This window comes from Salvelinus fontinalis, chromosome 14, assembly GCF_029448725.1.
Source record: "Salvelinus fontinalis isolate EN_2023a chromosome 14, ASM2944872v1, whole genome shotgun sequence".
Classification (NCBI taxonomy): domain Eukaryota; kingdom Metazoa; phylum Chordata; class Actinopteri; order Salmoniformes; family Salmonidae; genus Salvelinus; species Salvelinus fontinalis.
The window spans coordinates 2,989,261-3,009,555 of record NC_074678.1 but is presented as its reverse complement, the minus strand read 5'-3'; the positions used below and the strand labels follow the sequence as shown (position 1 = coordinate 3,009,555).

General features: G+C 48.8%; 1 protein-coding gene across 13 annotated transcripts in view; it reads right to left on the bottom strand.

The window, feature by feature from the left end:
- LOC129869391 (disks large homolog 1-like) overlaps positions 1 to 20,295 on the bottom strand; it is a 282,157-nt gene that overhangs the window by 136,875 nt on the left and 124,987 nt on the right. The window contains exon 1 of one of the 13 annotated variants that reach the window (XM_055943770.1): positions 15,645 to 17,368. The exons of the other annotated variants lie outside the window; for them this stretch is intronic. Coding sequence (XP_055799745.1) covers positions 15,645 to 15,902 — 258 coding nt within the window. The 5' untranslated portion in view covers positions 15,903 to 17,368. Of the gene's footprint in view, positions 1 to 15,644; positions 17,369 to 20,295 lie in introns of those variants that run through there. 13 annotated transcript variants of the gene reach the window in all.

Below are 20,295 nucleotides of genomic sequence, written 5' to 3'. Positions count from 1 at the left end.
CAGTATGTAGACAACACCCCCCTGTACAGTATGTAGACAACACCCCCCTGTACAGTATGTAGACAACCCCCCCCCCTGTACAGTATGTAGACAACACCCCCCTGTACAGTATGTAGACAACCACCCCCCCCTGTACAGTATGTAGACAACCACCCCCCCTGTACAGTATGTAGACAACCACCCCCCCCTGTACAGTATGTAGACAACCACCCCCCTGTACAGTATGTAGACAACCACCCCCCGTACAGTATGTAGACAACCCCCCCTGTACAGTACGGAGATAAACCCCCCCTGTACAGTACGGAGATAAACCCCCCCCCCGGTACAGTACGGAGATAACCAACCCCCCCGTACAGTATGGAGATAACCAACCCCCCCGTACAGTATGGAGATAACCAACCCCTCCGTACAGTATGGAGGTAATCAACCCCCCCGTACAGTATGGAGATAACCAACCCCCCCCGTACAGTACGGAGATAACCAACCCCCCCTGTACAGTGTGGTCTTCAGCACTTCATGCAATGTCATGTATCAGGGGCTGGGCTTTAATGGTTTTTAACTTAAATGCACCGTGCCCCATCTTAGGTCTATCAGATTTTCTTGTGACCTACACAATAAACCAACCCAGTATTACTGGCCACAGTGCAGCATTAAGATGTGGCCATAAAGTATCTGCTGAGACTCTCCTTTGGGATCCGCTGCAGTAAAGGCCCTTCCATTAGCAGTGACTGGAGAAAACATAGCAGTGGTAATACCAAGACTGAACACCAGGGGGCTCTACAGGCCCACAGGGACTGGCACTCACACTGACCTATAAGGATGAAGCTTCTCATAGACACTGATGTAAGATGTGTGTTTCCCTGCCTAATGGTTAGGGTTAGGATTCAGAGAGAGTAAGCTGATCCAAGATCCTACAGGTAACTTTTAACCAGAGCTGCCAATAATCATCAGGGCCTGTGTTCACAAAGCCTCTCAAAGTAGGAGTGCTGATCTAGGATCTGTCCATATACATCTGATTCATTATGATCTAAACAAGGCTAAACTGATCCTAGATCATCTCTCCTACTCTGAGATGCTTTGTGTATACGGGGCCAGGTCTCCTTACAAGGCCTCAGACAGAGAGCCTGAGGGTACTAGAGATGTAAGACTGATAGGTACAGACAAGGTCTTTATCGGGCGCTAGTTCAATCCTAACTGTCTGTGATGTATATGGAAATCACTGAGATTACTCCAAACACACACTTTGCAGGACTTGCTGTGATGCACTGTGATCAATGGAATGGTAGACAGGAAATCCTTAGATATGTTTATCAGGATTATATTCCATTACCACCTGAGTCAAGGTGATCAACTAGGGCTGGGCCATTTCTGCTACCTGAGGATTTATTTACATGTTTTATTTAACCTTTATTTAACTAGGCAAGTCAGTTAAGAACAAATTCTTATTTACGATGACTGCCTACCCCGGCCAAACCCGGACGACACTTGGCCAATTGTGCGCCGCCCTATGGAACTCCCAATCACGGTTGGTTGTGATACAGCCTGGAATCGAACCAGGGTCTGTAGTGACGCCACTAGCACTGAGATGCAGTGACTTAGACCGCTGCGCCACTCGGGAGCCCTAAACAGTTTCCTCAGTTCCAAAAAGATTGAATCTTAGGAGCTGAGGAGTTGATTCTTAGAGGAATCAAATCTTAACACTCAGAAATGGGAGTCGACGCGCAAGGAGTCGAGGAATCAATTATCTTGTAGTCGACTCTCCACCATCGTCAATAACAGTTGGATAAATGGCAGAGAAAGGCAAGCGACAGGAGCGAAGTCCTGTATGGCAACACTTTGAGAAGTCAACTGAGAAGGTGATTAACTTCATGAGGTGGAATTGAGGTCCAGTAATGGTAGCCTGAAAGAGACGCAAGCGGAGACCCGACCGGAGACCCAACCGGAGACCCAACCGGAGACGCAACCGGAGACCCAACCGGAGACGCAACCGGAGACTCAACCGGAGACGCAACCGGAGACCCAACCGGAGACTCAACCGGAGACCCAACCGGAGACCCAACCGGAGACCCAACCGGAGACGCAACCGGAGACCCAACCGGAGACCCAACCGGAGACCCAACCGGAGACCCAACCGGAGACCCAACCGGAGACGCAACCGGAGACCCAACCGGAGACCCAACCGGAGACCCAACCGGAGACCCAACCGGAGACCCAACCGGAGACCCAACCGGAGACGCAACCGGAGACGCAACCGGAGACCCAACCGGAGACCCAACCGGAGACCCAACCGGAGACCCAACCGGAGACCCAACCGGAGACCCAACCGGAGACGCAACCGGAGACCCAACCGGAGACCCAACCGGAGACCCAAACGGAGACCCAACCGGAGACCCAACCGGAGACCCAAACGGAGACCCAACCGGAGACCCAACCGGAGACCCAACCGGAGACCCAACCGGAGACCCAACCGGAGACCCAAACGGAGACCCAAACGGAGACGCAACCGGAGACCCAACCGGAGACCCAACCGGAGACCCAACCGGAGACCCAAACGGAGACCCAACCGGAGACCCAACCGGAGACCCAACCGGAGACCCAACCGGAGACCCAACCGGCTGCTGGAAGCAGCGCATCTGCATTGTGAATTCACATGGAATTTTCAGATTTTTTCTTATTTGTTTTAACGGAAAACTGATTAAAAATAAATAAATCTGTTAAGACAAGGACGCATCCCTAACCCAGGCCTGTCAAGACAAGGACACATTCCTAACCCAGGCCTGTCAAGACAAGGACACATTCCTAACCCAGGCCTGTCAAGACAAGGACGCATCCCTAACCCAGGCCTGTCAAGACAAGGACGCATTCCTAACCCAGGCCTGTCAAGACAAGGACACATTCCTAACCCAGGCCTGTCAAGACAAGGACACATTCCTAACCCAGGCCTGTCAAGACAAGGACACATTCCTAACCCAGGCCTGTCAAGACAAGGACACATTCCTAACCCAGGCCTGTCAAGACAAGGACACATTCCTAACCCAGGCCTGTCAAGACAAGGACACATTCCTAACCCAGGCCTGTCAAGACAAGGACACATTCCTAACCCAGGCCTGTCAAGACAAGGACACATTCCTAACCCAGGCCTGTCAAGACAAGGACACAATCCTAACCCAGGCCTGTCAAGACAAGGACACAATCCTAACCCAGGCCTGTCAAGACAAGGACACATTCCTAACCCAGGCCTGTCAAGACAAGGACACATTCCTAACCCAGGCCTGTCAAGACAAGGACACATTCCTAACCCAGGCCTGTCAAGACAAGGACACATTCCTAACCCAGGCCTGTCAAGACAAGGACACATTCCTAACCCAGGCCTGTCAAGACAAGGACACATTCCTAACCCAGGCCTGTCAAGACAAGGACACATTCCTAACCCATGCCTGTCAAGACAAGGACACATTCCTAACCCAGGCCTGTCAAGACAAGGACACATTCCTAACCCAGGCCTGTCAAGACAAGAAGGAAGACATCTTACCAAGCAACTTGGTACTGAGAATTGAAGGAGATGTTTCCGGAAAGAGAGAGCATGTGTACGTATGTGGTGCGTGTGGGAGATTTGATCTGCGTGGCAGAGTGAGTCTCCGTCCCACACACTGAGTGTGATGCAGTGATACAACACAAACTTTTCCATCCGCAATGATCTTCCCTTTAGTGTTGACCACATTTCACTTCACTGTCATGAGGAGAGCTCGCCAGTAGTCATTTAACTGTGCCGTTAACACCCCGCTGTTTCCTGTGAATATTACGTTAAAAAAAACACTCATTTGATTTGAGCCAAAACTGCAACAAGTTTTTAGTAAAGCCATTCCATCTACCTGAAGAGGGTTAGAATTAGCATCGCTAACGGCTACACAGCGTGGTAGACATACGGGCAGCGAGCACACAGACAACCTCTGTTGCATATGACTCTGATGCATTCTCATTGATGTCTTCTGATAAACTCATCTCTAATTTATATCTTAGGATAAACTAATCAATAGCTGTTCTAATAAGTTCAATACATTTAGTTGATTTCCAAACGTGAGACACATTTGATAAAAGAACTGAAAGTAACAAATTCTAATAACAGACCGTTTTCATATTATAGCATCGGAAAAGTACAGAAGTTTCGGTACATCGTGCAACACGAGTCTGAACTTGCGTTTGAGTGTGTGACGTGTCTAAGCGTGTGTGTGTGACGTGTCTAAGCATGTGTGTGTGACGTGTCTAAGCATGTGTGTGTGACGTGTCTAAGCATGTGTGTGTTACGTGTCTAAGCATGTGTGTGTGACGTGTCTAAGCATGTGTGTGTGATTGAATGTGAGTGTGTGTGTGTGTGTGTGTGTGTGTGTGTGTGTGTGTGTGTGTGTGTGTGTGTGTGTCTGTGTGTCTGTGTGTCTGTGTGTCTGTGTGTCTGTGTGTCTGTGTGTCTGTGTGTGTGTGTGTCTGTGTGTGTGTGTGTGCGTCATACAGGGCAGATGGCTGACAGGGAGTAGGGAGAGCAGAGCAGGGCTATTATTTGGTTGAGGTGAGCTGCCTGCTGAACAGCTGAATACCTGGTGCTGGTTTACAGCAACACTGCCTAGCCATCCAAAATGCACCACTGTGTGTGTGTGTGTGTGTGTGTGTGTGTGTGTGTGTGTGTGTGTGTGTGTGTGTGTGTGTGTGTGTGTGTGTGTGTGTGTGTGTGTGTGTGTGTGTGTGTGTACGCACCAGCATAACCCACAGCTAGCGGATTCAAAATAAATAAACAAATAAAACACGCATCGCTTCATTTGACGATCACCATGGCAACACATACCATGGCAACGGACAAAGCCGGCACATTGGAGGAGAGGAGCAGAGAGACCTTCTGGTCTTGACGACGGCTACGATGTGAGGTTATTTGTGGTTTCTGTTGGCTGGCGCTACACTCCTCTGATACAACAGGCCAGGCACATTGAGGATTACAAAGATAAATATATATATATATATATGTGTGAGAGAGTGAGTGAGTGAGTGATATACAGTAGATGGTGAGAGAGTGAGACAGAGCTGATGAGAGAGAGTGAGAGAGAGTGTGACAGATGGTGAGAGAGAGTGTGACATAGATGGTAAGAGTGAGACAGACAGATGGTGAGAGAGGGAGTGAAACAGAGATGTGAGAGAGGGAGTGAGACCGAGATGGTGAGTGAGGGGGTGAGACAGAGATGGTGAGACAGATGGTGAGCGCTGGTGAGAAAGAGTGAGACATAGATGGTGAGAGAGAGAGAGACAGAGATGGTGAGAAGGTGAGAGAGATGGTGAGAGTTTGAGACAGAGCTGGTGAGAGAGAGATGAGAGAGAGAGTGAGACATAGATGGTGAGAGAGTGAGACAGAGATGGTGAGCGTGAGAAGCAGAGATGGTGAGAGTGAGATACAGAAATGGTGGGAACGAGACAGAGATGGTGAGAGAGAGAGAGATGGTGAGAGTGAGACAGAGATGGTGAGAGTGAGACAGAGATGGTGAGAGTGAGACAGAGATGGTGAGAGTGAGACAGAGATGGTGAGAGTGAGACAGAGATGGTGAGAGTGAGACAGAGATGGTGAGAGTGAGAGAGAAAGAGATGGTGAGAGTGAGAGAGAAAGAGATGGTGAGAGTGAGACAGAGATGGTGAGAGTGAGACAAAGATGGTGAGAGTGAGAGAGAAAGAGATGGTGAGAGAGAAATAGATGGTAAGAGAGAAAGAGCTGGTGAGAGAGAAATAGATGGTAAGAGAGAAAGAGCTGGTGAGAGAGAGAGAAAGAGCTGGTGAGAGATGGTTAGAGAGTACGAGAAATCGAGTGTGTGAATGAGATCTGTTGTAGCCAGAGCAGGTGAGGAGAGGAGCTTAATGGATGGGGGTGCAGGTGAGGAGCTTAATGGATGGGGGTGCAGGTGAGGAGAGGAGCTTAATGGATGGGGGTGCAGGTGAGGAGAGGAGCTTAATGGATGGGGGTGCAGGTGAGGAGAGGAGCTTAATGGATGGGGGTGCAGGTGAGGAGAGGAGCTTAATGGATGGGGGTGCAGGTGAGGAGAGGAGCTTAATGGATGGGGGTGCAGGTGAGGAGAGGGGCTTAATGGATGGGGGTGCAGGTGAGGAGCTTAATGGATGGGGGTGCAGGTGAGGAGAGGGGCTTAATGGATGGGGGTGCAGGTGAGGAGCTTAATGGATGGGGGTGCAGGTGAGGAGCTTAATGGATGGGGGTGCAGGTGAGGAGCGAGATACAGAAATGGTGGGAACGAGACAGAGATGGTGAGAGAGAGAGAGATGGTGAGAGTGAGACAGAGATGGTGAGAGTGAGACAGAGATGGTGAGAGTGAGACAGAGATGGTGAGAGTGAGACAGAGATGGTGAGAGTGAGACAGAGATGGTGAGAGTGAGACAGAGATGGTGAGAGTGAGAGAGAAAGAGATGGTGAGAGTGAGAGAGAAAGAGATGGTGAGAGTGAGACAGAGATGGTGAGAGTGAGACAAAGATGGTGAGAGTGAGAGAGAAAGAGATGGTGAGAGAGAAATAGATGGTAAGAGAGAAAGAGCTGGTGAGAGAGAAATAGATGGTAAGAGAGAAAGAGCTGGTGAGAGAGAGAGAAAGAGCTGGTGAGAGATGGTTAGAGAGTACGAGAAATCGAGTGTGTGAATGAGATCTGTTGTAGCCAGAGCAGGTGAGGAGAGGAGCTTAATGGATGGGGGTGCAGGTGAGGAGCTTAATGGATGGGGGTGCAGGTGAGGAGAGGAGCTTAATGGATGGGGGTGCAGGTGAGGAGAGGAGCTTAATGGATGGGGGTGCAGGTGAGGAGAGGAGCTTAATGGATGGGGGTGCAGGTGAGGAGAGGAGCTTAATGGATGGGGGTGCAGGTGAGGAGAGGAGCTTAATGGATGGGGGTGCAGGTGAGGAGAGGGGCTTAATGGATGGGGGTGCAGGTGAGGAGCTTAATGGATGGGGGTGCAGGTGAGGAGAGGGGCTTAATGGATGGGGGTGCAGGTGAGGAGCTTAATGGATGGGGGTGCAGGAGAGGAGCTTAATGGATGGGGGTGCAGGTGAGGAGCTTAATGGATGGGGGTGCAGGTGAGGAGCTTAATGGATGGGGGTGCAGGTGAGGAGAGGAGCTTAATGGATGGGGGTGCAGGTGAGGAGAGGAGCTTAATGGATGGGGTGCAGGTGAGGAGCTTAATGGATGGGGGTGCAGGTGAGGAGAGGACCTTAATGGATGGGGGTGCAGGTGAGGAGAGGAGCTTAATGGATGGGGGTGCAGGTGAGGAGCTTAATGGATGGGGTGCAGGTGAGGAGCTTAATGGATGGGGGTGCAGGAGAGGAGCTTAATGGATGGGGGTGCAGGTGAGGAGCTTAATGGATGGGGGTGCAGGTGAGGAGAGGAGCTTAATGGATGGGGGTGCAGGAGAGGAGCTTAATGGATGGGGTGCAGGTTAGGAGCTTAATGGATGGGGGTGCAGGTGAGGTGAGGAGCTTAATGGATGGGGGTGCAGGAGAGAAGCTTAATGGATGGGGGTGCAGGAGAGGAGCTTAATGGATGGGGGTGCAGGAGAGGAGCTTAATGGATGGGGGTGCAGGTGAGGAGCTTAATGGATGGGGGTGCAGGTGAGGAGAGGAGCTTAATGGATGGGGGAGTAGGTGAGGAGAGATGCTTAATGGATGGGGGAGTAGGTGAGGAGAGATGCTTAATGGATGGGGGTGCAGGTGAGGAGCTTAATGGATGGGGGTGCAGGTGAGGAGAGGAGCTTAATGGATGGGGGTGCAGGTGAGGAGAGGAGCTTAATGGATGGGGGAGTAGGTGAGGAGAGATGCTTAATGGATGGGGGTGCAGGTGAGGAGCTTAATGGATGGGGGTGCAGGTGAGGAGAGGAGCTTAATGGATGGGGGTGCAGGTGAGGTGAGGAGCTTAATGGATGGGGGTGCAGGTGAGGAGCTTAATGGATGGGGGTGCAGGTGAGGAGCTTAATGGATGGGGGTGCAGGTGAGGAGCTTAATGGATGGGGGTGCAGGTGAGGAGCTTAATGGATGGGGGTGCAGGTGAGGAGCTTAATGGATGGGGGTGCAGGTGAGGTGAGGAGCTTAATGGATGGGGGTGGAGGTTAGGAGAGGAACTTAATGGATGGGGGTGCAGGTTAGGAGAGGAAAATTAATGGATGGGGGTGCAGGTTAGGAGCTTAATGGATGGGGGTGCAGGTGAGGAGAGGAGCTTAATGGATGGGGGTGCAGGTGAGGTGAGGAGCTTAATGGATGGGGGTGCAGGTGAGGAGAGGAACTTAATGGATGGGGGTGCAGGTGAGGAGAGGAGCTTAATGGATGGGGTGCAGGTGAGGAGAGGAGCTTAATGGATGGGGGTGCAGGTGAGGTGAGGAGCTTAATGGATGGGGGTGCAGGTGAGGAGCTTAATGGATGGGGGTGCAGGTGAGGAGAGGAGCTTAATGGATGGGGGTGCAGGTGAGGTGAGGAGCTTAATGGATGGGGGTGCAGGAGAGGAGCTTAATGGATGGGGGTGCAGGTGAGGAGAGGAGCTTAATGGATGGGGGTGCAGGTGAGGTGAGGAGCTTAATGGATGGGGGTGCAGGTGAGGAGCTTAATGGATGGGGGTGCAGGTGAGGAGAGGAACTTAATGGATGGGGGTGCAGGAGAGGAGCTTAATGGATGGGGGTGCAGGAGAGGAGAGGAGCTTAATGGATGGGGGTGCAGGTGAGGAGAGGAACTTAATGGATGGGGGTGCAGGTTAGGAGCTTAATGGATGGGGGTGCAGGTTAGGAGCTTAATGGATGGGGGTGCAGGTGAGGAGCTTAATGGATGGGGGTGCAGGTGATGAGCTTAATGGATGGGGGTGCAGGTGAGGAGCTTAATGGATGGGGGTGCAGGTGAGGTGAGGAGCTTAATGGATGGGGGTGCAGGTTAGGAGAGGAACTTAATGGATGGGGGTGCAGGTTAGGAGAGGAAATTAATGGATGGGGGTGCAGGTTAGGAGCTTAATGGATGGGGGTGCAGGTGAGGAGCTTAATGGATGGGGTGCAGGTGAGGAGAGATGCTGCTGTCACCTGAACTTAATGGATGGGGGGGGCGCTGAAAGGAGATCAAAGACCAAGGCTTTACTCATTTAAAACTACAAATGACTTGTAAATTAGCTGCCATCATTCACAGAGACTCTGTCAACGCACTGCCAGTGGAGCGATATGGTGACGAACAGCAGTGGACACACGTCTACACGCACGGGCGCACACGGAGTACAGACAGCAGGTAATTTATTCCTTCAGGTAGGCTACACACTAGACTCGTGGCCTAAGGAAGGGACAGGGGAACACAGGAGATTCCTTCTGGGACAGAGAGAAAGACAACAACCAGAAAGAGAAGACTCTCTCTTTCCACCAGGTTCATACTCCAGGATCCTTATATCCCAGACATCAACAACACCTACAGTGAATTCGGATAGTATTCAGACCCCTTGACTTTTTCCACATTTACATTACAGGCTTATTCTAAAATTCATTAAATTGTTTTTTTTTCTTCTCTTCAGCAATCTACACACAAAATCCCGTAATGACAAAGCAAAAACTGTTTTGGGGAAATTTCTGCAAATTTATTAAGAATAATAAACTGAAATATCACATTTATACCACGTTGCTCTACAGCTATTTTCAGGTTTCTCCAGAGATGTTCGATCAAGTTCAAGTCCGGGCTCTGGCTGGGACACTCAAGGACATTCAGAGACTTGTCCCGAAGACACTTCTCTGTTGTCTTGGCTGTGCGCTTAGGTTTGGTGTCCTATTGGAAAGTTAAACACTCTGGAGCAGGTTTTCATCAAGGATCTCTCTGTACTTTGCTCCGTTCATCTTTGCCTCAATCCTGACTAGTCTCCCAGTCCCTGCTGCTGAAAAACACCCCCACAGCATGCTGCCACCACCATACATCACCGTAGGGATGGTATTGGCCAGGTGATGAGCGGTGCCAGGTTTCCTCCAGATGTGACGCTTGGTATTCAGGCCAGGGTGGTCAATCTTGATTTCGTCAGACCAGATAATCTTGTTTCTCATAGTCAGAGTCTTTAGGTGCCTTTTGGCAAACTCCAAGTGGGCTGTCATGTGGCTTTTACTGAGGAGTTTCTTCTGTCTGGCCACTCTACCATAAAGGTGGAGTTCTGCAGAGATGGTTGTCCTACTGGAATGTTCTCCCATCTCCATAGAGGAACTCTGGAGCTCTGTCAGAGTGACCATCAGGTTCTTTGTCACCTCTCTGACCAAGGCCCTTCTCCCCCGATTGCCCAGCTTGGCCAGGTGGCCAGCTCTAGGAAGAGTCTTGGTGGTTCCAAACTTCTTCAATTTAAGAATAATGGAGGCCACTGTGTTCTTGGGAACCTTCAATGCTCCTGAAATGTTTTGGTACTCTTCCCCAGATCTGTGCCTCGACACAATCCTGTCTCGAAGTTCTACAGACACTTCCCTCAACCTCATGGCTTGGTTTTTGCTCTGACATCCACTGTCAACTGTGGGACCTTATATAGACAGGTGTGTGCCTTTCCAAATCATGTCCAATCAATTGAATTTACCATAGGTGGACTCCAATCAATTTGTAGAAACATCTCAAGGATAATCAATGGAAACAGGATGCACCTGAGCTCAATTTCGAGTCTCATAGCAAATGATCTGAATACTTACAGTTGAAGTCAGAAGTTTACATACACTTAGGTTGGAGTCATCAAAACTCGTTTTTCAACCACTCTACAAATTTCTTGTTAACAAACTATAGTTTTGGCAAGTCGGTTAGGACATCTACTTTGTGCATGACACAAGTAATTTTTCCAACAATTGTTTAAAGACAGATTATTATTTCACTTATAATTCACTGTATCACAATTCCAGTGGGTCAGAAGTTTACATACACTAAGTTGACTGTGCCTTTAAACAGCTTGGAAAATTCCATAAAATGATGTCGTGGCTTTAGAAGCTTCTGATAGGCTAATTGACATCATTTGAGTCAATTGGAGGTGTACCTGTGGATGTATTTCAAGGCCTACCTTCAAACTCAGTGCCTCTTTGCTTGACATCATGGGAAAATCAAAAGAAATCAGCCAAGACCTCAGGAAAAAAATTGTAGATCTCCACAAGTCTGATTCATCCTTGGGAGCAATTTCCAAACGCCTGCAGGTATCACATTCATCTGTACAAACAATAGTGTGCAAGTATAAACACCATGAGACCACGCAGCCGTCATACCGCTCAGGAAGGAGACGCGTTCTTTCTCCTAGAGATTAACGTACTTTGGTGCGAAAAGTGCAAATCAATCCCAGAACAACAGCAAAAGACCTTGTGAAGATGCTGGAGGAAACAGGTACAAAAATATCTATATCCACAGTAAAACGAGTCCTATATCGACATAACCTGAAAGGCCGCTCAGCAAGGAAGAAGCCACTGCTCCAAAACCGCCATAGAAAAGCCAGACTACGGTTTGCAACTGCACATGGGGACAAAGATCGTACTTTTTGGAGAAATGTCCTCTGGTCTGATGAAACAAAAATAGAACTATTTGGCCATAATGACCATTGTTATGTTTGGAGGTAAAAGGGGGATGCTTGCAAGCCGAAGAACACCATCACAACCGTGAAGCACAGGGGTGGCAGCATCATGTTGTCGGGGTTCTTTGCTGCAGGAGGGACTGGTGCACTTCACAAAATAGATGGCATCATGAGGGAGGAAGATTATGTGGATATATTGACGCAACATCTCAAGACATCAGTCAGGAAGTTAAAGCTTGGTTGCAAATGGGTCTTCCAAATGGACAATGACACCAAGCATACTTCCAAAGTTGTGGCAAAATGGCTTAAGGACTACAAAGTCAAGCTATTGGCGTGGCCATCACAAAGCCCTGACCTCAATCCCATAGAATATATGTGGGCAGAACTGAAAAAGCGTGTCCGAGCAAGGAGGCCTACAAACCTGACTCAGTTCACCAGCTCTGTCAGGAGGAATGGACTAAAAATTCACCCAACGGCATCCCGGGTGACGCAGTGGTCTAGGGCACTGCATCACAGTGCTAAATGCGCCACCAGAGTCTCTGGGTTCGCGCCCAGGCTCTGTCGCAGCCGGCCACGACCGGGAGGTCCGTGGGGCGACGCACAATTGGGCTAGCGTCGTCCGGGTTAGGCAGGGTTTGGCCGGTAGGGATATCCTTGTCTCATCGCGCTCCAGCGACTCCTGTGGCGGGCCGGGCGCAGTGCGCGCTAACCAAGGGGGCCAGGTGCACAGTGTTTCCTCCGACACATTGGTGCGGCTGGCTTCCGGGTTGGAGGCGCGCTGTGTTAAAGAAGCAGTGCTGCTTGGTTGGGTTGTGCTTCGGAGGACGCATGGCTTTCGACCTTCGTCTCTCCCGAGCCCGTACGGGAGTTGTAGCGATGAGACAAGATAGTAATTACTAGCGATTGGATACCACGAAAATTGGGGAGAAAGGGGATAAAATGTTAAAAAAACAAAACAAAAAATAAAATAAAAATTCACCCAACTTATTGTGGGAAGCGTGTGGAAGGCTACCGAAAACATTTGACCCAAGTTAAACAACTCAAGGCAATGCTATCAAATACTAATCGAGTGTATGTAAACTTCTGACCCCCTGGGATTGTGATGAAAGAAATAAAAGCTGAAATAAATCATTCTCTCTACTATTATTCTGACATTTAACATTCTTGAAATAAAGTGGGGATCCTAACTGACTTAAGACAGGGAATTGTTACTAGGATTAAATGTCAGCAATTGTGAAAAACTGAGTTTGAATGTATTTGGCTAATGTGTATGTAAACAAAGATATATATATATATATATTATTTATTTTACATACATTTGCAAAAATGTAAAATAAACCTGTTTTCGCTTTGTCATTATGGGGTATTGTGTGTAGATTGATGAGGAAAATGTTTTATTTAATCAATTTTAGAATAAGGCTGTAACGTAACAAAATGTAGAAAAAGTAATGGGGTCTGAATACTTTCCAAAGGCCCAGTACATCCCATACAGCCAAGGATCCCTACAGTATATCCCATACAGCCAAGGATCCCTACAGTACATCCCATACAGCCAAGGATCCCTACAGTACATCCCATACAGCCAAGGATCCCTACAGTACATCCCATACAGCCAAGGATCCCTACAGTACATCCCATACAGCCAAGGATCCCTACAGTACATCCCATACAGCCAAGGATCCCTACAGTACATCCCATACAGCCAAGGATCCCTACAGTACATCCCATACAGCCAAGGATCCCTACAGTACATCCCATACAGCCAAGGATCCCTACAGTACATACCATACAGTCATGGATCCCTTTATCCTTAATATTCAAGACCCTTCCATGTTTGGTGAAGGATCCACCAAAGCAATCCTCCTGTGTTCCCCCGCCTCCGTTTTACACGATCGTCTGTTAAGAAACGCTCTGTAGTTTGTGTATAAGTTACCTCCCCAGCGATGCTAACCTCCTCATCAATTATTACAGAGACATAGAGAAAAATCTCTCTGCTTCCTACCATTACAGCACTCCAGTCCACTCCTAGAGACATAAACCTCCGACACAACAATCCATGCTACCCGAGAAAGTTCTAGAACACCCGACCACAACAGAAGACATGCACTAATTACACGATTCAACTAGTTTTGAGTTGACACAATTGACAAACATCAGGTTCATTCATTACTGCATGCCCATACAGCTAGGTACATGATATATTCCTGTATGAGGCTTTACAAGAGATCTACAGGAAGTATCGAGACTCAGCCCTTACACCCCTAAAACCGAATGAACATATCCGTAACAATTTCTCAGGACTTTAATCCTTGCTTTGCTATACTGGACCCAACTCCTTCTGATCTGAACCTTAAAACGGGTCTTGAACTCAGACCCTAGAGGACGACAGAGAAGGTATGTCTTAATGACCAGGAGGCCGTGGCGTGAGAACGTACTGTATTGTTCGGGTGTTTGTGGGTAAAAAGGCTCATGAAAGAAAGATGAAGTGGTTGTTGTGAGTACTACAGAAAATACTTCCTCCCATATGTCCTTCTCAGTCCTTCTCCATCCTTCCCTTTTTGTCAATCTTTCAAAAGTCTCCATCCATCCATCTCCGTTTCTTCTTCCCTCAGTAACAGACAGGATGAACTGATATAAAAGTGATGGCACCTCACAGTGCAGCAGCAGCAGCTGTAATGGGCCATTAGTCCTCCACTAAGTGCTCTGGACAACACCTTGGGAAGAAGCTCTAGGCCCAGTCCAATCTGATTACAGTTTATAACTCAGAAAACAATAGAGCACTGAGTGCTGCTGGCGCCAGCTGCCTACCCCACAGACAGCAGGCCCTGGACATCAGGGTACAGACAGACAGCAGGCCCTGGACATCAGGGTACAGACAGACAGCAGTCCCTGGACATCAGGGTACAGACAGACAGCAGTCCCTGGACATCAGGGTACAGACAGACAGCAGTCCCTGGACATCAGGGTACAGACAGACAGCAGGCCCTGGACATCAGGGTACAGACAGACAGCAGGCCCTGGACATCAGGGTACAGACAGACAGCAGGCCCTGGACATCAGGGTACAGACAGACAGCAGGCCCTGGACATCAGGGTACAGACAGACAGCAGTCTCTTGACATCAGGGTACAGATCCTGTTGATTTACTACAACACAGGACTGGATGGGAACACAAGCCCCACTTGGTCATGATGTCACTGATAAAGTTCAGCTCACTAGTGAGCCTCTTCTTGAACAAGCATCTTTACACCAAACAATTTGCTCAACAGATCTTCATGAGGGTTTGCCAAAACATTAAAAGACAAATCAAACTTGTGGTTAATCGTGCTCTTGTCTTGTCCATTCATCTGTTATGGTTCCATCAGTATGTAATGGATGATAATTATCAGAGGTGAAACTTGAGCCTCCAGTACAGTAGTGACCATGAGCCTTCATGCCTCACCAGACACAGAAAATAACCAACCAGCCCTGATCTCTCCTCCACTCCACTCCCAACTCCTGATGGTTGACAAGACAGGAAGACAGGACTGAGACAGCACTATGTGAGGATGCTAGCCAGGTTAGTTAACCTTGGTCAAGGAATAAATGACTGACTTGATGCGTTAAAGGAGCATGGTGAAGCAGGACATCTAATGCTCCAGACAGGTATTAGGAGGTGGCTAGGTGCCAAGGGGACTAGGGATTGGTCTCGGTAAACACTTGACTTTCTATAGTACACTCCCAGGAGATTGACGGACAGCTCTGCACCTCTCCACAAGGCTGAGGAGACAGGCATCTTAGTTTACACTTTCAATTCTGAGCTTTTTGGGAACATTCTGCATCTTCTGCCTACATGCTTAGAGACATCTTAGAGCAACAGTAGTTGCCATAGTAACCTTGAGGAATATAAATAGAAACAGTGTTTGCCACACAAGCATCCGAGGCTCCAGTCTTACACAGGCAAATATCAAGCCCAAACAATTGAACAATACAGAATTGTTCCTTGCCTTGTCCACAAACACTGAGTATTACCAGGCAATGAAAGCAGGAAATCCACAGTGTGAGCACATTTACAGTATACCTGTTTGTACTACCGGCGTGTGATCTGGAATTACCTGAGTGGCTCCGGCTGTGATGCAGTCACTAAAGGCGTTTCTCTTCGAGAAGAAGGTGATGAGCTGCTGCCAGTGAGAGGAGGAAGAGGAGGAGGAGGAGGAAGGTGAGCCCGTATGATGTCCCGAGGGCAGTTCCTCTGAGGCGCCTCTCTTGGGCCCCTGTTTCTGTTTCTGGGGCCCCCCATGCCCTTGGCCCCCGCCTCCACCGCTCCGCCCACCTCGTGGGAACTGAGTGTTGTTGCCGAAGATGAAATTCATCTCAGGGACCAGAGGAGGGAAGAGAAATAACTATCCCCTCTTCTCTTCCTTTAGGTCCGGGAACGAGATAACAGCTGGCCTACGGAGCGATTGAACTGGCAGCCACAGAGGAGAGGAATATAAGGTGGAGGAGTTGGAGGGGTGTGCAGGTACGGGTAGGGTTACTCACTGCATCCTATTGAGCAGTAAGAGGGACCAAAAGTCCAAAAGGAAGTCCATTAGATCGTGAAAGACAGACAGCCCCGTCTGCATCGTCCGTTCCCTAACCAGGGGGGCACACCAGACGCAACATGGTCAACAGCTGGGAAGGAGACAGATGGCACCGCCAGAAACTCCCCAGCAGTAGTCTCTCTGGATCACTGGGACTCTTCTCGCTCTTGTTCTCTTCTATTTCAAGAACGAAGGAACGGGGAAGGGGGGTCGAAAGGCAGGAAATTGGCTTGATTACCTGACAAGTCTTGGAGACATCAGAGAAGGGAGGTCTATTTCTTTCTTTCTGTCTCTCCCTTGTTTCCAGGTTGTAAGTGGACCTCCAGTGAAGTGCAGTCAAATGACCAGGGCTCAATCACAGTACATTCCTAAGAGGAGAAGAACAGCTCAGAGACTCCCCCCTCTAAACCTCCACACTCACATTAAATATAGATGAGAGAAGATCCATCCTGAGCTCTGATCTGGTGTGGTCTTCCTACTCCTCCTCTCCTCTCTTCCACTCCTTTCCTCTCCTCCTCCTCCTCCTCCTCTCCCTCAGTCCCAGAAGAGTTGAACTCTATTGAAAGTCATCAGAAACCTCTGTGGCCACAGGAAAGCTTTCAGAGAGAGGTGTTACTGATTGGTCCTGCCACTCCGGAGCCATTGTCCAGGCGTAGAAACCCGTGCGTCACCAGATATGATTATGGACCCTGCCAGCCGACATAACACTGAAACTCAGCACCTCTCTCGAAAAGGTGCTCGCAGGTCCAGAAGGATCAGACGGACAGAGGAGAAAGGAATAAGAAAATGCCCAAAAGCGTTTGAGAACAAGATGAGTGTGAGACGCCACAGATACACTTCCCTAGATGAGTGTGTAAAATCCAGGAAGGAAGTATTAGCCGTTAGCCAGTTCAGTCGGGTAAACGTCGGCTTCTGGTGCTGCGTGATGGTGACTATGTGTGTAAGTGTGTAAATGTGTGTTCTCCTCCTCGGGTGTTTTCAGACACTGCAGCTCGCTGGTCTCCCACACATACTGCCGCCACCGATCCACAGTGGAATAACAACAGCCTGTGCCCATCAGAGGGGGAAAAAATAACAGGGTCCTGGTCTGTGTCAACGCCTGTTGATTCTCTGTCTGCTCCTTCTCATCTTCCTCTCATACTGAAATAGTAGAAGCATCCTCCTCGTCCTCCTCCATCCAGAGCCAGCCTATAGCTGAGCCAGAGTCACAGGTGTCAACGAGGTAAGAGCCATTGTCACAGCTCGTGCTCCTACTCTGTGGGGACCGGCACCATGGCAACAGCTTTCACATCAAATAGAGCTGCAATCCCACCAACCAAGCTCCTCCCTCCCTGCCTGCTCCTACAACTCCAAAGATATTCTCCAGAGACAGAGAGAAATAACAGGACTCCTCGTCCACATGTCACCGCTGTGGTGTCTGTATCCACATGTCATCACTGTGGTGCCTGTATCCACATGTCATCACTGTGGTGCCTGTATCCACATGTCATCACTGTGGTGCCTGTATCCACATGTCACCGCTGTGGTGCCTGTTTCCACATGTCACCGCTGTGGTGCCTGTTTCCACATGTCATCACTGTGGTGCCTGTATCCACATGTCATCACTGTGGTGCCTGTATCCACATGTCACCGCTGTGGTGTCTGTTTCCACATGTCGCCGCTGTGGTGCCTGTATCCACATGTCACCGCTGTGGTGCCTGTTTCCACATGTTACCGCTGTGGTGTCTGTATCCACATGTCATCGCTGTGGTGCCTGTTTCCACATGTTACCGCTGTGGTGTCTGTTTCCACATGTCATCGCTGTGGTGTCTGTATCCACATGTCATCGCTGTGGTGCCTGTTTCCACATGTCATCGCTGTGGTGCCTGTTTCCACATGTCACCGCTATGGTGTCTGGATCCACAGGCACCTACAGTCAAGTCCTGATCAGATCAGCCTCACTGTAGCTAGGAGACAGAAATAGCATCTACCTCTAGTTAGCACTACAGCCAGAGAAATGGCAGGGATATTTATTTTCAGGGAGTTAAATGATACTTTACTACTGTATATAGTGCTGTGGTTAGCTAGGGAAATGGCAGGGATATTTTGAAGGAGTATAAATCTTAATTTTTGGTATGCGCATAGATTATGTTGATCTCACTCACCCACCCACCCATTCACAACACCCACTCACTCACTCACCCACCCACCCATTCACAACACCCACTCACTCACTCACCCACCCACCCACACATTCACTCACTCACTCACTCCACTCTCATCAACCCACTCACTCACGAACTCACCCACCCACCCACACTCACTCACCCACTCCACCCACTCACTCACTCACTCCAATATCCAAACACCACCTGCCCATCTATGCCAAGAACCTAACACATGTGAATGACACACTCATACAAGAACAAGAACCTAACACATGTGAATGACACACTCATACACGCTGTTAGCCTTTCCTGTACCTGCCTGATCACTTCCAGTGTACTCAGGCAGACAACGCAGCTGTCAAAACTCTGTCTCTGTCTGCATCCTCAATCCAATGTGACCTTATACATGTAGGATCAGCTCAATAATGCATTGCCAATTAAATAAGTACCCGGGACATGTATATTTGATGAGAGTGGTGCTGCGGACCCCTGAGTGTGTTCCACGGAGTTAAAAGTATTTATCTCAGCTCAGTTCTACCCTGGAAGCACTGACAGAGATACAGTGGATTGGGAAAGTATTCAGACACCTTAACTTTTTCCACATTTTGTTACATTACAGCCCTCTTCAATCTACACACAATACCCCATAAATGACAAAGTTTCACAGGTTTTTAGAAATGTGTGCAAATGTATTAAAAATAAAAAAAAATCTGATTTCTTATTCACATAAATATTCAGACTACTTTGTTATGAGACTCTAAATTGAGCTCAGGTGCATCCTGTTTCCATTGATCATCCTTGAGATGTTTCTACAACTTGGAGTCCACCTGTGGTAAATTCAATTGATTGGACATGATTTGGAAAGGCACACACCTATCTATAGAAGGTCCCACATTTGAGCGCATCTGGGGAAGGGTACCCAAAAAAATCTGCAGCGTTGAAGGGCCCCAAGAACACAGTGGCCTCCATCATTCTTAAATGGAAGAAGTTTGGAACCACCAAGACTCTTCTTAGAGCTGGCAGCCCGGACAAACTGAGCAATCGGGGGAGAGAGCCCTGGTCAGGGAGGTGACCAAGAACCCGACAGTCACTCTTTCAGAGCGCCAGAGTTCCTCTGTGGAGATGGGAGAACCTTCCAGAAGGACAACAATCTCTGCAGCACTCCACCAATCAGGCGTTTATGGTAGAGTGGCCAGACAGAAGCCACTCCTCAATAAAAGACACGACAGCCCGCTTGGAGTTTGCCAAAAGGCACCTAAAGACCATGAGAAACTAGATTCTCTGGCCTGAATGCCAAGCGTTACATCTGGAGGAAACATTGCACCATCCCTACAGTGAAGCATGGTGGTGGCAGCATCATGCTGTGGGGATGTTTTTCAGCGGCAGGGACTAGGAGACTAGTCAGGATCGAGGGAAAGATGATCAGAGCAAAGTACAGAGAGATCCTTGATGAAAACCTGCTCCAGAGTATTCAGGACCTCAGACTGGGGCGAAGGTTCATCTTCCAACAGGACAACGACCCTAAGCACACAGCCAATACAACGCAGGAGTGGCTTCGGGACAAGTCTCTGAATGTCCTTGAGTTGCCCAGCCAGAGCCCGGACTTGAACCCAGTCAAACATCTCTGGAGAGACCTGAAAATAGCTGTGCAACGACACTCCCCATCCAACCTGACAGAGCTTGAGAGGATCTGCAGAGAAGAATGGGAGAAACTCCCCAAATACAGGTGCGCCAAGTTTGTAGAGTCATACCCAAGAAGACTCGAGGCTGTAATCGCTGCCAAAAGTGCTTCAACAAAGTACTGAGTAAAGGGTCTGAATACTTATGTAAATTTGATAAAAACTGAAATATCACTTTGTAAAACATTATAAAAACCTGTTTTTGCCTCGTCATTATGGGGTATTGTGTGTAGATTGATGAGGGGGAAAAACATTGTAATACATTTTAGAATAAGTCTGTAACGTAACAAAATGAAAAAGTCAAGGGGAATACCTTCCAAATGCACTTTATATGCAAAGTTCAACAAACTACAGTAC